We start from the raw sequence: 20,207 nt of genomic DNA on the forward strand, positions 1-20,207 counted from the left end.
TGGGGACTGAACTGACATCTCACACGTACTCTATGTGTGCTCTACCACTGAGGTTCACCAAAGTGTACAGATATTGGACTGTGTGTCTGTGTGTGCCCGTGTGTGTACTAAGGATCAAACCCATGGATATGTGTATGTAGTCAATTGCTATACCATTGAGCTATAGCCTCAGGCACTTAAATAACAAAATTTTAAGGATGTTTATTGACCTTTTAATTTTTTCTACATTAGTAGCAAATGTAAACAATAAATGTATCTGAGATGCTAGAATATTTCTTTTCTTTTGTTTTTTTGAGCCGGGGTATTGCTATATGATTCAGGCTGGCCTGAGCCCAGACAGTTCTCGAACTTCCTCAGCCTCTCGAGTGCTGCGATTACAGGAGTGTGCCACCATGCCCAGTTATTTTTGCTTTTTTTATGAGACAGGGTCTTGTAGCCCAGGCTGGCCTTGAATTTGTGGGCAATGCTCCTGCCTTAGCCTCCTGAGTGCTGGGATTACAGGAGTGTGCCATCATGCCCGGTTATTTTTGAGACAGGGTCTCACTATGTAGTCCTGGCTGGCCTTGAACTTGTGGGCAATTCTCCTGCCTCGGTCTCCCAAGTATTGGACTCACGGATATGCACCTCCATGCTTAGATAGAATATTTCTTACTAAGGTCAAGAAATAGCTAGAAAATTGACACTAAGCTTCTAAATTTTATTTCTCTATAATAAACATAATAGTGAGTATATAAGTTATATATCAACAAAGTTGGTTAAAAAATAAAGAGTGGCAAAAGAAAAAAAACTCATGAAAAAATAAAAATTTGTAGACCTATAAACATAAAGTTAATTTGAAACCTATTTGATAGATATATATTTGAGGGGATGGGGTACTGGGAACCAAACTCAGGACCTCATGCTTGCCAGGCAGCTTTTCATGGTGGCGTGGGGTGAGGGGAACGACAGGACCAGGAATTGAACTCAGGACCTTGCACTTGCCAGGCAGGTGCTTTATTCCTTAAGTCTATGACAGGATCTTAATATGTGGTTCAGACTCATTTTTAATTCACTCTGTAGCCCAGCCTGGCCTGGTCTAAGATTCAGGGCAATCATTCTGTTTCAGTCTCCCAAATGCAAGGAGTACAGGTATGTACCACCACATCTGGCCAATATGATACTTTGATGAACATCTATAGAACCCATGTGGTCAGGTTCTGAACCCTTGTATGCAGCACTACATACAAGTTCTACGTTCTCCGTGGCTGAGAACTTCTGAGAGGTATAGTCGTAAGTACAAAAGGGCTTGTGGGCCATAATACCCATTCCTGATGAAGTCCCCGAAGCAAATTCTCAATGGTTTACTGGGTTCTCACACTGCTGCTGAAGAACCTATGCGAGTTTTAAAATGTACAATCCAGAAAACAGCAATCAGCCACAAACTTACTCTTAGCACTGAATTTGTTTTCTTTTCGGGGTCTGCCAGTTTTCTTTAAGCAGTTGTCACACACAAAGCTGCAAAACAAATAGTAGATGTGATCAGATTATTATATTCAACAGTATATGCTGCCAAACCAAGACATGTAGCATTAAAATACTTTGTTGGCAGTTTAAATCACATCATTGTAAAAAAAAGAGTGAAGAGGCAGACGACTTTGATTTTACAATTCCTGTAACAAGCAAACACTTAAGACTTAAATTTAGAACCAACTGCCATGTTCCTTAATTGCTCAATCCTTGCTGACCACAATGAACAAGGCATGGCCACACAGCCATCCTCTCCTGGGCTGTATGTAGAACCTCTCTCTATTCCCCAAGATCACATGAAACTACTCACCCTGAAGGCCAAATGATGTCATAATGCAAAACACAAATCTGATGCATCTTCCGGCCACACTCCTTGCAATCAACAAAACTGAGAGACAAAGAAAGCATACTTAACAGAGCCATACGGATACAGTTTCAGGCAGAAGCCTGGTTATATTCAGTGGGTCACAGGGGTACCTCTAACATTTATGCTTGTGTTGAATGATCCAGTTGTATTTTACAAAGGCATCTATATGGTATTTTCTACAGAAAGAAACAGGGCTGGGGATTTAGTTCAGTGGTACAGTGTCTGCCTGGCAAGCATGAGGTCCTGAGTTTGCTTTCTCTAGATTATTCTACATATTTAAAACTTATTCTGGAGACAAAAGAAAAATACTTGCAGTGTTTTGTTTTGGTCTTTTTTTTTTTTTTTTTTTTGTCTTTTTCCTTTTTATTGGTACCAGGGATCTAACTCACGACTGCCTGCTTGCAAGGTAGGCGCTTATGCCGCTGAGCTAAATCTCCAGCTCCTTGTTTTGGTCTTTTTGAGACAGGGTCTTGCTATGTGGTTCAGGCTGGTCTTGAACTTAAAACAATCTGCCTGCCTCAACCTCCTGAGTGCTGGGATTACAGAAGTGCACCATCACGCCCAGCTTACTTTCTATTTATTTTCTTGGCCCTCATTCTCATTCTGCCAACCACACCAACACTAACATTAACCCAGGGACTTGCAGTAAACTACATCTCAGGCCATTTTATTTTTTAAATTTTTGAGCATGGGTCTCACTAAGTCACCCAAGTTGCCCAAGCTGTGCTCAAACTAATGCACAATCCCCTTGCCTCAGCTTCCTGGGTGCTGGGATTACAGATGTGCACCACTTTGTCTGATTTAAAATTTGTCCTTTTCATGCTGAGGATGTTGAGACAGGGTCTCGCTGTGCATTCCAGCCTGGCCTTGAACTAAATATGGTAGCCTAAGCTGGCCTTGAATTCATGATGATCTTCCTGCCTCAGTCTTCTAAGTGCTAGGATGACGGATGTGCGCCACTATGCCTGCTTGGCTAATAACTTGGCTTGTTCTAAAGTCTAAAGATTTTCTAGAGTTCGGTGTGGTTTAAAATTTTTTTTCAGGATATGGACAGGGTGGAAACAGAGTTCGTTGTGGTAATAACCCTCTGTCCAGGCTCGGTACTCGCACCTCTCGGATCTTGTTTACTGCCTCTTATTCCTATACTAAGATTCATCTGCCTCTGCTGCTAGGCTACAACAGCTGAAAGAAGAACCCTGCCCCTACTTCCCCGATTAAGTCACATATTCTACTGTTTGGTACCCATTATGTGACTATTTTTAACACTGGAAGTAAATATAAGTTGTTTTTTAATATACAAATTGTAAAGAAACTAAAAAATCATTTAGGGAAAGACATAATGTAAAAAAGAAGTAGCGAAGCAGGCACAATCAACCAGTCAACACTAAAGGCAGTTGTGTTTTCAGTAAGTCTCCATGTACACCAGCATTTCACCAGCTTTGATATTTTATGTAATCCTATACCTGAGTTTAACAGATAAAACAGAGACTAAGTAATCTGCCAAAGTAAAGCTAAGCTTCCAAAAGTAGATAGGGTAGGAAATCTCTGTATTTCTTCATAGCAAATGACCTCCCTAAAGCTGGGAACCTTGGGGCCAAGAGAGGGCAAGATCTACTCTTGGCCTTTAATGTGTCCTATTCTACATCTGTCAGCGACTCAATGTGGCTGGAGCCCAGACAGGGACCTATTTTGGGGACATAAAATTTTGAGCAATGCCCTGAAATAGTCCTCACGACTCTACTATGGTATGAAGAGGGTGACTACAACACTAAGGAACTCTCAAGTCTCTTACAAGATTTTACAAAACAAACTTTGAAAATGTAGCATTCTCATTATCAAAAGAGAGAGGGAGGAATATACACTAAACTTTACATTACTGTATGTATGTATGTATGTATGTATGTATGTATATATGTATGTATGAATGTATGTATGTATGTATGTATGTATGTATGTAGAGACAGGGTTGTGATACGTAGTTCAGGTTGGCCTTGAATTCACTGTGTAGGCCAGGCAATCCTCCTACCTCAGCCTCCGGAGGGCTGCGATTACAGATGTCACCATCACACCCAGAAGCCTTACATTATTTTATTTTATTATTATTATTATTATTATCATTTTTGGTACCGGGGATTAAACTCACAACCTCATGCTTGCCAGATGAGAGCTTATTGGCACTGAGCCCTGGCCCAGCCTTATATTATTTTAGAAAATGGTTTCTAAGAGCGTTTCTTTCCATGTCTGCTGAAAGGATACTAGCACTTTTCTACCAAGTAGTCTGTTTGTAGTCTCTAAGGAATTCCACTGAATGGCCTTTTTTTTTTTTTGGTAGTAGTAGGTAATTAATAGGGATGCTCTACCACTGAGTCTTGCCCCACAGTCCTTACTATTTTGAAACAAGATCTGCTAAATTTCCTGGGCTGGCCTTGAATTTATGATCCTTTTGCCTCAGCCTCCCAAATTGCTGGGATTTCAGGGATATGCCACCGTGCCTGGCTCTGAATGATTTCTTTCTTTCTTTTTTTTTTTTTTTTTGGTCTTTTTCCTTTTTATCGGTACCAGGGATCGAACTCACGACTGCCTGCTTGCAAGGCAGGTGCTTATGCCGCTGAGCTAAATCCCCAGCCCCTCTGAATGATTTCTTAAAAGACATCCATGACAAACTAGTGGTTCTAAAGGAATTAAACTTTCATCTAATCTTAATAGTTAAAATTCAATACAGAACTCAGAGAATACATTATTTATTTAATTAAAAAATATCTCACTGAGAGCAATGCATTTTTTTTGAGCAATGTATTTTTAAAGTCTTCTTCTATAACTCAATCATAAGGAGTGTGATCTGATACCAAAATAAAACAAAGAAATGGCTATATACTCACGGTTCAGGATCCAAAGTATCATTTTTCTTTTTTTCAAACTGATCCTTGGAAATTGTCCTTGTTTAAAAAAAAAAAAAGAAAGAAAAATGCTAAGTAAAATTTATTTGTTAAATATAAACTACTGGTCTCTGGGAATAAATCACAACTAGTTCTTCAAATACTAACAAATAATACACAGCTGAAATCTCAAGTAGATGTAATGAATATAAAATTTAATTCTACACTACTCTTATTTTTCCATACATTTCACTATGATTTATTTTTCATATGTCTTTTTATTTTGTGGTTCTGGGGATAGAACTCAGAACCTTGTGCATGCTAGACAAGCACTGAGCTATAACCCACCCTTCAGCCTATAATCACACAGGCCAAATTATTAAATAAAAGTATATCAAACATGCAGAATTCTAGTCACTTTGGTGTGGTTATGGTTTGAATGCTAGGCTTGCTCAGCAAACCAAGGTGTGACATAGCATTACATCACTGAAACTGGCTTCCCTGGTACAGCCATCCTCCTGCCTGTGGGACATAGCTACTCTGTGGCCAGTCTTTTACGGTCAGAAGCATGGAGGTTAGGGAGCCCAGTTTAGAGACAGGAGAAAACCATAAAATACTGGTAGACAGAAGCAGATATGCTGGGCAACAGACTTTTTAGGTATTTCAAAAACATATGGTAAGTAAGCTGATCACCTAATTTGTGGCTTTCCTTTTTCTCACCATGCTCTCGTTATGCTATCACTCAAAGGTAATTCTGTTAGAGGACAGGCGTGGGGAGGAAAAAGTTAACTCAGTGTAGGTATGAATTAACAAATTTGTTCTTACTGGAGCTAGTGAGCAACAGTAGCAGGAAGGAGAAACATTCACGTTTTAGGCCAGAAAATGAGGATAGAGAACAATGCAAGCTCACTAATCTGCATTAGCTCACTGATTTAAAGGATGAAGGTTTAAATGGAAGATAAACTCCAAGATAAAAGATGGGGTATTATGCAAAATGTACTTTGTGCTGTCATTTGTGTGACTAGGGCTACCTCGTTTCTTTAAATGAAAATTTATAATTTTCCAACAAAAGTTGATGACCATGAGCAAAAAGCCACCCATCCATCCATCCATCCATCCATCAATCTAGACAGGGTCTTGCTATATAGCCCAGACTGCTCTGGGACTCATAGTAATCCTTCTGCCTCAGCCTTCTGAGTGCTGGGATTACAGGTATGCATCACCATGCCTGTGAAGAAACAATGTTTTTTGTTTTATTTTGTTCCTTTTGGAGACAGGGTATAGTTCATGCTGGCCCCAAATTCAAAGGGATCCTCTTGCCTCAGTTTCCCAAGTGCTAGAATTACAGATGTGTACCACCACACCCAGGTGAAAAAATACCACTCCCCCATCGAACTCACAGCCTTGCATTTGCCTAGTAGGCACTTATTGCACTGAGCTAAAACCCCCAGCCAGAAAAATAATCTTTAAACAGAAGAAATATACCAATGTCTACAGAGACCATCGAATTAAAAAAAATACTGCTGTATTTTTTCTTCTTTTTTTAGTGTGCTGGAGAATTGAACCGCAGGCACTCAACTACATCTTTAGCTCTTTTTAGTTTGAGATGGGGTCTTGGTATACTGAGAATCTGTGATCTTCCCTGCTTTAACCTCCTCAGTAGCTGGGACTATAGGCATGTGGGTATCCAGCTAGGTACTCCTTTTCCTTTCCATTCTTTTCTTTTCTCTTTCTTTCTTTTTTGTTAGAATGGGATACTGAATGCACAGCCTTAGCACTGAGCTACATTCCCTAGCTCTTGTATTTTTTTATTCTAAGACAGGGGCTTACTAAGTCTCTATTTTTATTCTGAGTCAGGGTTTCACTGAATTTCTAAATTTGTCAGGGCTGAGCTAAAACTTGTGATTTTCCTATCTTGTTCTCCCAGTGTGCTGGAATTAACAGGTGTACTATACCACACCCAGCTTAGACTCTTAATATCTTCAGTATTCATGTCTATACAAATCTGTGTGCACACATACTTGCACGCGTGCGTGTGCGCGCACACACACACATTTTAAACACAGGCATAGTTAACATGGAAAAAAAAACTGCACAGAAGTCAAAATGGTAAACTCTAGCTTCCCTTTTAATCATGGAAAAGAGCAAAATGAGAAGATGGTACTTACGTCTGGGGTTGTGAAGGGTCGTCACCCAGGGTCACATTCTCGCCCTGGATCTCTGTGAAACACTTCTCACAGAAATGATACCTGTCAGCAAGAAGGCCATACTTGGGTGAACTGGTCCATCATAACACACAGCCACCCAAGCAACGAAGCCACCAATCAGAGCAGGGCAGAGCACCACGACGAAGGGGGGGCGTTGTTGGTTGATTGATGGGTCAGTGAGGACAATGAAAGGAACAGGGGGGCAGGTGGGGAAGGGTAGGATTAGAGAACAGGGAAGGGAACAAATAGCACAGACATAGAGGTAAGACGCAAACACCAGACAACACAGAGCAGAAAGCCAAGGCAAAGCATTGATTAGCATTCGGTCTCATTGCACACGTCACAGGCCATCATCACTAACAACGACAGGCTCGGACCAGCTCCAAGATGCAAATGCTTTCAAGGAGTTGTTAAATACTAGAATTGTATGGAGCCTAAATTTAGGAATTTGAATTTCATTATAAAATATAATGCCAGGGTTTGAGATGCAAAATTTTACTTTGAACCAAACAGTGTGACAAAAAGCCTTTAAAAAGCAATTTCAACAGAAATAGCTTTATTTTTCAAGATGGAAAATTTATGCTTAACAGCAATTCAGAGGTTCTAGTATTAAGCCGGATCTTTAAATGCGTGATAATACTGAGCACCCAGAACTGGTTGTAATTTTTCCTATTATTTTTCTTATGTTAATCACTCAATTAATTGTCTTATAATACAAATGAAACCAAATCCATACTCTAGACAAACATTTAACAGAAATGTAGTCAAGGTCAAAGACTTTCCAGGCATTTATTAATAAAAATAGAGAAAAATTGTAATATATTGTATAAACAATACAATATATGTATCCATGAACAACTTTAAAGACTTAAAAATTCAGTTCTAAGCTTTTATTTGAAATTTTGGCACTTGGACCAATCATTCATCAATCTGAGATACTTGGTGAATGACTGTTCTGACTTGGTGACAACCCAAGTTAAGCAAATTTAGAGTTAATCTTTGAATCACAATCTGCATTTGAGAAATCATCCATACACCAATTTCTTATATGATAATAACATACAGCCTGGGCTCAAGCTATCAAGTTAAACAATTAAAATAAAAGGATTAAATGTTTGGAAAGGACATGAACAAGAAATCAACGAAAATGCAGGTGGATACTGCAGTAAAACAAGATGAGCACACAAGAATACTATAAAATAAGCTGGATGGAAGTAAATCATACGAGCAAAAAGAATGAGTACAAAGCAGCGATGGCAGCACAATAAAATGCAGGTTTAGTGCTCAAAACTATATCTACAAGATGCCAAGAAGTATTAGTATTAAAGACACTGACAGGACTGGAACACCATGCTAAACCCCTAGTGAAGAGTGAGACACAGCAGCTGAGTGAGGTTTTACTCACTTGCCCACCACTCACTCATTCAACTATGACTAAGATGCAGGACTGGGCTACTAGGAGAGGGCTCCCAAAAGTCCCAGTGCTACTCTTTATTAAATATATAGAGCATTTTGTCTGCTAGATTTCACTAAATAGGACACAGAAAATTTAAAGCATAAAACTTCAGAGCACGCACAGTATCTTAAGATAATGCAATTTCCCATATTTGGCTGATGAAGAACAGGAAAATTCACTGCAGGTAACAACTGGGTACAGGGGGGCTAGTTTATTTTGGACCAATGCAATTAATAAATTATGCCAATATTAAAAACTGACAAGGAATAGACAGATATGTATATATATACATACATACATATATAATATAGCGATATTCTGGTCATTCACTATTTTAGAAATATTCTTATGGAGCCTTAGGATGATATATTAGAAAGAATTTCCACATGTAGGGCACATGGAGGGCATCGTTATCACTCGCAATAAAGGATAAAAACTATAAACCAATTTAGTGGCAACCCAAATAATATGTAAAACAGTCATTCATTTTCTCAAAGTCAAGTATTTTTCCATTAAAAATGAAGCTCAGAACGGAATGCTCCATTCACTGTACAGCCATTATAGCATTGTGGGCCAGCACGAGGATTGTTGGATATAGTTTGAAATAAAATTACCCCTGTGATTCTATTGAATCTAAATGGTTTTAAAATCCTGGGACTCACTAATTTTATATGTGTAGGGAAGAAATCTAGTAACACTCAGGAAACAGAAACCATGAACCCATCACTTTGTAGTGGGAGGGACAGAGTATTAACAGATTCTACTCTGTTCCAATACACTGTTAAGGAAATAATATATATTGTCCTGTTTACATTTTAAAAAGGGAGAGAACAGGGCCCCATGGCCTCATTTCATCACCCTTTAGTAAGATAAAACCAGAATGGAGAGGGCTACCCATCTAGTCAAACTGGTAGACATAACTCTGGCCAAGAGTAGCATGTATTAATGTCAAACTGCCCCTATCTGTTACCTCATCCAAACTTTGCTTTTCTTAGGAATAGATTCAGAAATTCAATTCTTAACCAAAAGAGCCTAGATGACATTCTGCCTTTTGTGAAAGAAGCTATTTGATGAATATGGAATTGTAAAGGAGAAGTACTTCACATAATCTGATGATGATGCATATCTGGGCTGCTAATGTTAGTATAATGTAACTGCATGATACATCTATAAGAGTAATTTAATACATGGAGTAAATTTTCAAATGCAGATTGTTTTAAATACTGTATCAATATATGCAATTGGGGAGGGCACTAGACATTGACCTCATATATGCTAAGCAAGCATTCTATCACTGAGTTACACCCCAACTTCTAGTACTGCATCAGGATATCTATAAACAATCTCTGTATTGACAGATATTTACTGGAAAAGCTGTAAGTTTTCCCAATGAATTAGTTACTTTCAAATCGTCAAAGCATGGGAGCAAATGAAAAATGCTTTAAGCCATGTACTAGTCATGTAAGAGACTCACTTGTTTAAACAGTTTATAGAATTTTCTATTGTTCTGAGTGGCCAAATAGCACAAGTGGTAAAACAACTATAAGAACACCACAGTGTTCATAAACAAAGGTGAGAACAAAAATGAAGGCAGTCAGAATGTTCACTACAGAATTGTGCCACTGCTTTCTTAGAACAATGGGATGTCAATTATTCAAGTGTAGTAGTCTAGAAAAAGAGGTAAGCCTGTACTAAGAGAACACAACTTCTTATTTGGATTTTCATTCAAGAAAAATACATTATTTTTTGTTTAGAAATGGAGTAGAAAGAAGTGAAGTCCCAGTAGAAACAATCACAATTTCAGGATGGTTCTATATTTATACTCCATAGACAATATTCTCTAAGATGGCCATAATATGGCCTGATCCTATCAATCCTATTCAGTTTTAATTGCTCTCAAAATTATATGGCCAAAGTCTGTTCAAATCAGCAAAAGTAGGCTCTTAATGGACCCAGGAACAGTGAAAACAACAATACAAAAGCTCCAGAGATTGGTAAATAACCTGTTATTTTTTTCAAAGCTACGCTGAGTGTCACAGTAGCAGGGGCAGTATTTTTCAGTTAACATTAACCTGTTCTTTTAAACAACTTTGTTTGGCATAGTAACAGCCACCAATGTTCATGCCTATATACTATTCCACGGGACACTGGGTAACAAGAAGGTGTTCTATTCCTATCTTAGGCAAGGTTAGGCTTGATACATTACGAGGTATGCTGAGGGCCCTGGGGTAAAACCATAAACAGAGAAGCCACAACTACTGGAACACTATTTGCTCATTATGGGACGATTTCATTATGAAAGAACCATGATATCATTTTGAATAATTTTAAAAATAAAATGCTTTTATTGAAAAAGTGAGATGTTCAGACAGAAATTAAACTCTGAAACTCTTTTCAGGAGATTGATGACATAGGCTGCACCTTCCAGGACAATGGCCTTCTAAACTGTGCTGGAACCCAGCGCACCTGGGAGGGTTTACAAGTCTTTCTTGAGATATTTTGTATAAACATTTAGTTTTTCATGGGAGTTATTATTTTGGACATGATTATATTTTTTTAAAAAATAACTAAAAAAATAATTGAATGGAAAATAATGTCAAGATTCCAAATTTTCTAGGTTTGTATATATACCTTTGAATAAGTAACAAAAAGCTATCTTTTGAACTTTTAGAACATACATAATTACCAAGACTGCTAAAGAACAAAATAAACAAAACACCAAACTAATACTGACATTTAATACTTGAATTGCAAGACAAAGAACCAGCATAAACTTCATCTCATAAAAGGTTCATTTCCCCAAAAAATGTCAAAACAGAACTGACATTATTGAATTTAACCAAATTCACTTGTTTCAAGGTCTACATGAAGCCCTCCTGCTACCAATGAGTGGTCACACAAACCAATGGATATAAAGAAACTTAATTTTAAAACTACGCAAGTTGTTATTCATATAGGAGGAAATAAACAACTAATACATTCACTATCTTTCTGTTTGAAACAGGAGATCTATTCTCTAGTTTCACATTTCAAAAAAGATGGCAACTATTTTTCAAGCAGGACTACTATTCTCAAAACCCTAAAATAGACATCTTAATTAGGAGGGTTATTTTTGAATTCATTTTTTTAAAATGTCAGATTTCATTTTATGCTGTGTTGCTGATTTAAAATTAGGAAATGAAGTCTTCTAGGCTTTTTTTTCTTTTCTTTCTTTCTTTTTTTGAAAGGAAGTAGCACTCACACAAGTCTTTCCACTAGACTAGCCAGGCTAAATTACCAAGGCAAAGATTTTCTGGCAGAAAAGAAAACCACCATTTTTCTATTCTCTGTCTTGGAAAAGACATTGTAGCCTTTATTAAGGCTACTTTCAACTTGAGCTTGCTGCTTACAAGGTTACATTTTCAAAAGACTATGACTTATGAAGAAGGAATTAATATCTAATCTAAAGCAGTGTGACAAGTGGTTTCAAGGTTATATTTTTATATCATAGAGGTGAACTTCACAATTAGGCCTCTCTGAGTGACCAAGAAACACTGAAATTGTGGTACTTTTCATTGGAACTTGAGGAAAGAAGTAACACACCCTTTTGTACTAAAGTGAAGGCAACTTTTGGATGCTTACCTATTCTGATAGCTATAGTAGGCTGCGTCTCGAGGAATTGTGCACAGTTGCTTCCCATAGCAGCACAAAGTCTGTGGGGAAAACTCATACTGCAAAAACAAAGGAGAAATACTAAAAATATATTCTACTTGCCATCCCACAATGTTCTAGCCCACCACAGAGAACTGCTAACGTATTAATTTCCTATATTAATAGCTATTTTGAGGGGTACTTTGGCTTTAAGTGATAAATATTACATACAGATGAAACAGGTAGGTAAGGGGCAGCCAGAAAGGCCTCCCTGGTATGCACCTCCAGCTTGACCATATTGTTACTTCAGGCAGTCAACTGTGGCATAAAAGGCCGGACTACCTCTTAACTGTTCATTTAACCACATACATTTGTAGCTAGAATGAGTCTTCCATCTTATCTATTGGCTGTACTAACCAGGAAAGTTCATTTCCCCAAAAAATGTTAAGACAGTACCTTGCGCCCACAGCAATATCCAAGGGACTGCATGACAGGGTCAATTTCTTGCTCAAAGACCTCTGCGAGTTTACTGCAAAACTTATAGACCCGGGACGTCTTACGATTATAGAGCCAGGCATTGTTGAACATAAGCCAGACATCATCCACATATTGCCAAGGTTCTTGATACTGCCCTGTATCCAGCTTCCGTTTGATGGTAGAAAGGTCCATGGGATTCTTCACAATGTCAAAATAATCCTTAAAAACAAAATGGTTTCAGTCTACTGGATCCCTCAAATTTTACTGTCAACCAAGGCAGCTTTATCTTCACATATAATTAAAAACAGAATGCGCCAGAATAATTACCCAATAATAAGAAATGAAATTGGTCTGATTTGATGCATTAAAATTGTAGCTGGTATGTTCAAGTATGACCAATTTACTTCAAAGATAAAATTAAGAAAAAATAATGGTAAATATTTAATCAAATATTTTTAGGGTTGGGGGTTTAGCTCAGCGGCACAAATAGCTGCCTGGCAAGCACAGAGTTATAAGTTCGATCTCTGGTACAAAAAAAAATTTTTTTATGAAAAATACTTTAAATGAAGTTTTAATTCAGTGAATTAAAATTGTGAGCAAATTTATCAGACAACATGTACTTATCAAGATTCACTTTGGTTTAAATTGCTCCAGCTGGGCTCAAACTTGTGATCCTCTTTCTTCAGTCTCCAAGGATGCTTGGGTAATAGGCCTGTACCATCAGGTCCAGCTCAAGTCAATTCTTTTTGACAAAGTCTTACACAAAGCCCCAAATATAAAATGAAGCCTTGAGGAAATGTAACAGACCCAGTGCATACTTCCTGTTCTTCATATCTCCTACCTTATACCTTGGGGCTTAAAAGACAAAACTGAATAGCAAACATTTCCACTGATAACCATTAACAGACAACAGTTTTTTGCACTGGGAGAAAAATTTTCAATGCAAAGAGAGTATTTATCCAATCTTAAGGGATAAATGTTCAGGCCGGGGATAGTGGTGCATACTTGTAATCCCAGCACTCAGGAGGCTGAGGCAGGAGGATTGCTCTGTGTTCTAGGCCAGCCTGGGCTTCAAAGTGAGTTCAAGACCAGCCTGAACTGCCCAATGAAACTCTGCCTCAAAAAGACCAAAAACAAAGCAAAACAAAACAAAAAAACCAGTTCAAATTTACACCATATTTTTCCTTAATAACTTACTGGAATTCCCAGGAGCTGAGGATCCACAGGCTGGCGAAAAGGTAAGGATTCTGGGTCTTGTCGGTAGAGTGCTTCTAAGGTTGGCATGAGTGCCTGGCGTAACTCTTCTGGTTTAAAGACTGCAGGCAGAAAACATCAGAAGAGACATTACACAACAGACATCAGACATATTCAAAATGGAACCCTGCGTGGGTTCTACCTCCCAGCCATGATACTTCCCAGACACTTCAGCAGCTCTTACTTACCATTTTAAGAGCACATGGACTACAAATATAATTCAGAGCTTCTGCAAATACAGTAACTTTAAAAAATTACATTCGTGTTGTAAGGCAAATACAACACTAGAAATATGCCTCTTCAATGAAACCATTTTCAACCTTAAAGTTTGGAGCTAACTCCAAAACCTGCTTCATTGATCAAACTGCTAAGTCAAGCAATCTCATTAGCTCACCTTTAAAAATTCCAATGACACTTTTAGGTCACCTGAGATAAATGATTATGTATTAAAATCGAATAAAGAAATGTATATAGTAATTGAACTATAAAAGCAAGTACTTTCCTGAAATACACTCCATCCCAGTTACAGATGTCCACTGCACCAACCTCTTAGCTATCACATTTCCTAATAGCCTTTCTTGTCAACAATACAAGAATATTATCAAATATTTCACGAAGATATCTGTATCTATATAATGGGTTTGGCATAGAAAGTAATGCTTGATAAAACAGTGCTAGAGACAACTGAGTTAGCAGTGGGGAATGTCATGACCCCATTTGGCTCTCACTCCTTTCCATAGAAAAATGATCAGAGGTAAATGTGTCAAAAGGAATTATGAAGATTTAGATGGTAAGTAGCATGAAGTTTCTTTGTGTTTTTCATCTTCTTAAAATATTTTCTACAATACATGATAAACTGTAATTTAAAAATCAGATTAAAACCAGGTGCTGTGGAGCATGCCTGTAATCTCAGTACTTTAGGATGTTGAAGCAGCAGAATATCAAGTTCCAGTCCAATCTGGGCAACTCAGCAAAACTGTCTCAAAATAAAAGGAAATAAGGGCTAGGCATGGTGGCATACACCTATTATCCCAGCACTTGGGAGGAATGAGGCAGGATGATCACAAGTTCAAAGCCACCCCGGGGTACATAGTGAGTTCAAGGCCAGTCTGAACTACATAGCAAGACCCTATCTCAATAACCTCCAGCCAAGATAGATATATCCTGCACAACTGTCCCTAGAATGGAAAAACAAGGTGCTTCCAGGATGAAGAGGAACTAGGGGAATTCCTAGGTGCAACCACCAATTCAACTCTACAGAGAATACTGCAGGATATTCTTTTCCAGAAATAGTGGCAGAGAGGCCACAATGAATGGAGCAGAAAGCAAAATGAAGAAGACAAACTGACAACTAATGACAGAAAAAGAGCTCAACAGAAATGAGGCAGAGAAGGTTGGATGGTAGGAAAAGCTATTTTGGAGAAAACAAGACATCATAATAGCTACTGTTGATTTAATATCATCTTGTTTTGAAGTCCCATCAAGCTTTTGTTCTCCTGTCTCCATTGGTCTTAACATGTTGTATCTTATTGGATTTTATTGTATGTGATAATATAAACAAAAACTTTTATAGACAAGGAGATTATACAAAAACCATTGTTCATTTTCTGTTAGTTGGTTCTAAATACCCTGTAATACTGTCATTCTCTTGCATGGCTTTACATTGTCTTGATATGTTTGATGCTACAGTATATGAAGTTATAACTCAAAGATTTCAAGGAAAGAGACACTATAGTAACTACTTTTATGTTGGGATATCTTGTGGTGAAACACTATTTTGCTTAAATGGTTATGTTTTGACCTATGCTGTTTTGTTGTTATGCCCTCTTTTATCTCAATCTCCTTTTTTTATTACTTACTTTTTTATCTTTTTAATTAAGGGAAAAATAAAAAAAAGTAGCAGGATATATTATAGTAACCCACTCTGATTTCCTATTCACTTGATTTGAAACACTGTATTGCTCTCACCACCTTGTTTTGACTGATTTTCCTCTATTCTGTTTTGCTTGATAGTACCAAGTTCGAAAGTATAGGCAACAACTGTGAAGACAATAAGATTCATTATGATGCCCATTCTGGTTTGACTATTATCTTCTTTTGAAGTCCTGTAATGTCGCCAATGTTTTGGTTTTATTGGTTTTGTTCTGTACTGTTTTGTTCAATTTTATTATAACTGATGATATAGGTAATTCTTTTTAAGATAGTAAGTGGCATTATGGTAACCAATGTTGATCACTTTGTATTTTGTTTTTACAGTATGTATTATGTCCATTCTTTTGATGTGACTGACTGTGTTTTGTTATGTCATGTTTGGTTTTATTCTCTTCAAAAAAAGTAATAAGAACTGTGGGAGTAATAAAACCCAAAATGTGTAATTGTCACTGTACAAAAGAGAGGAAAAGAAAGTGCTCTAAAGGATATAACTGCATGTATATTTAAGTATATAAGATAGATAACCATATTACTGAGTTTTGTTGGATCATTGAACAGAACTGTTTGCAGTCTCACTGTTTGAATGTCCACTTTATATGCTTTAATTTTGTAACTTGAATAACTATTTCTAAGATGACAATATGTAATCTATTAACTAGTGATTTCCTACTGTTTATTTTTTCTGAAATTCTGTATAACTTGTACCCTTTTTCTGTTTTTTTTTCTTTTTCTCTTTAAATAAATAAAAAAAAGATCCTATTTCAAAATACAAAACCAAAAATAAAAACAAAACAAAATGAAACAACAAAAAAAAAAAAAGTAAGAAAAGGCCTGGGAATGTAGCTCAGGATGCAGGCCCTGGTTCAATCCCTAGTACTAAATAAAAACTATAAACATTTAAACTTCCAGTTGGCAATGTGCACTGGGTATCAGATTGTCACCATTTTATTTTTTCAGCAGTGGGATGGAGGAATTTAATTTACCAAAACACGGAAAGCACCACCTGATGTCCATCAGATTAAAGGAGAAATCCAACCTAACAACTTCACTTTAGAGATGCAAACAACAGCCCCAAGAAATTTTCAGGGTTTATTCTTATAAAAGAGGCAGGGACCCACGAGGTCTCCCCAACATTCTCTGGCAGATTTGCTTCCTCTTTAGGACATCTGGTTGCTGTAGTCCTTAGACTGCTGCTTGAAGTCCAGGTGTGCAGATGAAAATACAAACATACCGTGGCTGGGGATTTAGCTCAGCGGCATAAGCGCCTGCCTTGAAAGCAGGCAGTCGTGAGTTCGATCCCGGGTACCGATAAAAAGGAAAAAAACCAAAAAAAAAAAAAAAAAAAAGACAATACAAACACACTTCCCAGGTACACACTGCCTAGCATTCAACAGCACACAGGCCTGATCTTGTGAACAAATGTGCCTTCCAGGAGCCTTGGAAACACATACATCCTTGCTTTCTGCTAACTCCTTTTCTTCTCTTTTAAAGAGATGAAGGAGCATCTGGTATTCTTTGAATAATTTCTTTATAAGAAAATAATTATTTAGTCAATAATTTTTTCATTCTTCTACACAGTGGATTAACAACTTATAATCAAAAAATCTAATCTGGGGCTGGGGAGTTAGCTCAGTGGCATAAGTGCCTGCCTTGCAAGTGCACAGTCATGAGTTCAACCCCTGGTACTGATTTTAAAACAAAACAAAAAAATCTAATCTGGCTAGCTGCCCACTTTGTATAACTGAGTTGTAGGATATAGCAGACATTTTCTCAAAAATGAACTAAATGGATCAGTTACTTAAAGGATAAGTGATGGTGGCATATTTATTCCCAATGATAAAAGTTTGAGCTTTCATATGAAATTAGAGTTTTGGAGCCAGGCATGACGGCTCATACCTGTGATCCCAGCATTCAGGAGGCTGAGGCAAGAGGACTGCTGTGAGTTTGAGGCTACCTTAAACTAAATAAAAAACCCTGCCTCAAAAAACAAAACTCAAAATTACAAGCTTTGGGAAACTGGCATCTGCTTCATTAACTTGACACTTCTTAAATATTTTAAAGCCCTTTGAAGACACTGGTAGTTGTATGAAGGAATGTGTATCTTTTGCTTTTTGGGGTTTTTAAAATATTGCAGAATAAAGTATGTTAACACTTGGAAAACCTGCACAACTCAGTGAACTACTACTTTCCAAATGAACATCATCTTTTGATTATTGGACAGACCAGACAGACAGGCAGGCAGATACACACACACTCTCTCTCTCTCCCTCTCTCTCAAGGACAAAAGATCCACTCAAAGAATAAGATAGAAGCCAGGTGCAGTGGTGCATGCCTGTAATCCCAGCACTTGGGAGACTGACAGGAGGATCTCTGTGAGTTCAAGGTCAGCCTAGGCTTGTGAGGTCAAAGTCAGCCCGAACGGCATCCCAGAAACCCTATCTCAACAAGACAAAACAAAGCAAAAGCCAAACAAAAACCAAAGAACAAGATAGACTCAAGAGTTCTGATGCCACATGCAGTTCATGAAAATCCTGACATGTGGATTCAGATTCTGGGCTGTAGCTCACCTTGAAGAACTTTCTACTTACTGAATTTTGGTGTGGTATATTACAGAAAAATGTCCAGATTATCTGAAAGAGCTATAAAAATACTACGCCAGGCTAGGTTGGAAGTACACAACAGTGATCCCAGCATTGAGGAGACTGAGGCAGGAGGATCACAATTCAAGTTGAGTTCAAGGCCAGTCTGAATTAATCCTGCTTCAAAAACAAAAAACAAAACAAAACTATTCTATTTAGTAACAATCTATTTGAGTGGGATAGGATTTTCTTCACATAGTTCAACACAAAAAACACATTACAACAGAATGAATACAAAGCAGATTTAAAAGTACATTTAGATTCTATTATTCTTCAAAATGTGAAATTATAAAATACCATTATTCTATTTTTGTTTGGTATTTCTCAAAAAAGGCACTGAATGGCAATTTTTGACAGATTATTTTAAATGAACATTTAAATTTTTTCCCCAGTACCCTTTCTTTTTTCTTTTTCCTTCCTTTATTTCTTCCTCCCTCCCTTCTTTCCTTTCTTTGGTACTGGGGATTGAACACATGACCTGTGCTTACCAGGTAGGTGCTTGTGCCACTGGGCTAAATTCCCAGTCCCCAGTTTTAATTTCTAATAGAACAGTGGTAGATAATCTACACAATAAAATATTCTTCAGAGAAAAAGAAGCCTGAGATCTGTTACTCTCCATGATTTCTGGGGTGTCTCCTAGTTGTGATGCTACATAGTGTCAGTTACTAAAATTTCTTTGTAGTCCTATCCAAGTATCTACCTATAGCCTTGAACTTTTGAGTTCTCTCTCACATTGCTAAAAATTTTCTAACACTGGACACAACTCAAGTAGGCTGCACCTAATTTCCACTGCATGGCTGGCTGGCTCTTACAAGAACCCTAAATTTCTTAAGCCCTCTATCTTCCTAATTCACTGTAGCAGGTTCACCAGGCTGTGCAGTCCTTTACTTTCACTGTCCCAACTCTTGGTGTGCACTACCTCAGTGGATCAAGAGAAACCTATCATGTCTGGGGCACAGGTGTGCTGCTAGTAATAAAAACCCCACAGTTCTTTTGGTTATTCTCCTATTCAAATCTTTCACTGGTTCTTTATATCTTGCTCTAAAGAAAGCAGCTCTTGGTTGCAGCCCATCTTACATTTGTGCCACAAACCCTGTACATTCTCAGCTTTTTGTCATCAATTATAAGGGGGAAACTTATAATTGATGGGGAGTGGCGGGCAAGAAAGACAAAAAGAGGACACAGAATTATTTTCCTGCTTTAGCTTTCAAATTCTCAGTGTAGCACAGTATGATGGAAGGCAGCACAGTCCTATAAATTAAGGAAAACACAACCTACTTTTTTTGCGTGGCTGCGAAGGGGATGTTGACTGAGAGGCTGTACCATTAGTACTACTCTCTTCTTCCTCTTTAGCTTCCACTTTTATTTCAGGTTTCTTTTCATCCACTTCCATTGGTTCTGATTTCTGCTCTACTGTGTCTGTTTCTTCTTTAACCTGGGAAGATCCTTGTAAGTCTTCCTCCATCATCTTGAGGAAAAACAGAAACACAGACAACAGGTGAGTATCAAAGACTTCTAATTCAGTTTTCTGGAAGGCTCCTAAAATCTTGTAGCCTAATTAGGAGTTAGAGGTGCATTTACCATTTCTTTTCTCTCCCAGAGGAAGAAATTAAGTATTTGCTGCCCACTGAATCACCAATACATCATCAGGGCAATTATAGTCCGAATTAGAAATTTTAAGAGTGAAGTCAGGTGGCACACATCTGTAATCCCAGCTATTTAGAAGGTTGAGGCAGGAGGACTGCACATTCAAGGCCAGCATAAGCAATTTAGCAAGATCTATCTCAAAATGAGAAATTAAAAATGGTCTGGGGAGGTGGCTCAGTGGAGATATTCCTGGATAGCACCAAAAAAGTGCAGAAG

The 20,207-nt window shown here is 37.7% G+C and overlaps 1 protein-coding gene across 2 annotated transcripts in view; it reads right to left on the bottom strand.

Moving 5' to 3' along the window:
• Nucleotides 1-20,207, bottom strand: part of Crebbp (CREB binding protein) — a 128,547-nt gene that overhangs the window by 13,461 nt on the left and 94,879 nt on the right. For both annotated transcript variants that reach the window (XM_063226394.1, XM_003477712.5), the window contains 8 exons: nucleotides 19,623-19,812; nucleotides 13,717-13,835; nucleotides 12,499-12,738; nucleotides 12,034-12,122; nucleotides 6,918-6,998; nucleotides 4,753-4,809; nucleotides 1,817-1,894; nucleotides 1,427-1,494 (listed from right to left, as the gene is read on the bottom strand). In XM_063226394.1, the coding sequence (XP_063082464.1) occupies nucleotides 1,427-1,494; nucleotides 1,817-1,894; nucleotides 4,753-4,809; nucleotides 6,918-6,998; nucleotides 12,034-12,122; nucleotides 12,499-12,738; nucleotides 13,717-13,835; nucleotides 19,623-19,812 (922 nt within the window). The remainder of the gene's footprint in view (nucleotides 1-1,426; nucleotides 1,495-1,816; nucleotides 1,895-4,752; nucleotides 4,810-6,917; nucleotides 6,999-12,033; nucleotides 12,123-12,498; nucleotides 12,739-13,716; nucleotides 13,836-19,622; nucleotides 19,813-20,207) is intronic.

This window comes from Cavia porcellus, unplaced genomic scaffold, assembly GCF_034190915.1.
Source record: "Cavia porcellus strain 051 isolate PalLab524CR breed Dunkin Hartley unplaced genomic scaffold, mCavPor4.1 scaffold_16, whole genome shotgun sequence".
NCBI classification, from domain to species: Eukaryota; Metazoa; Chordata; class Mammalia; order Rodentia; family Caviidae; genus Cavia; species Cavia porcellus.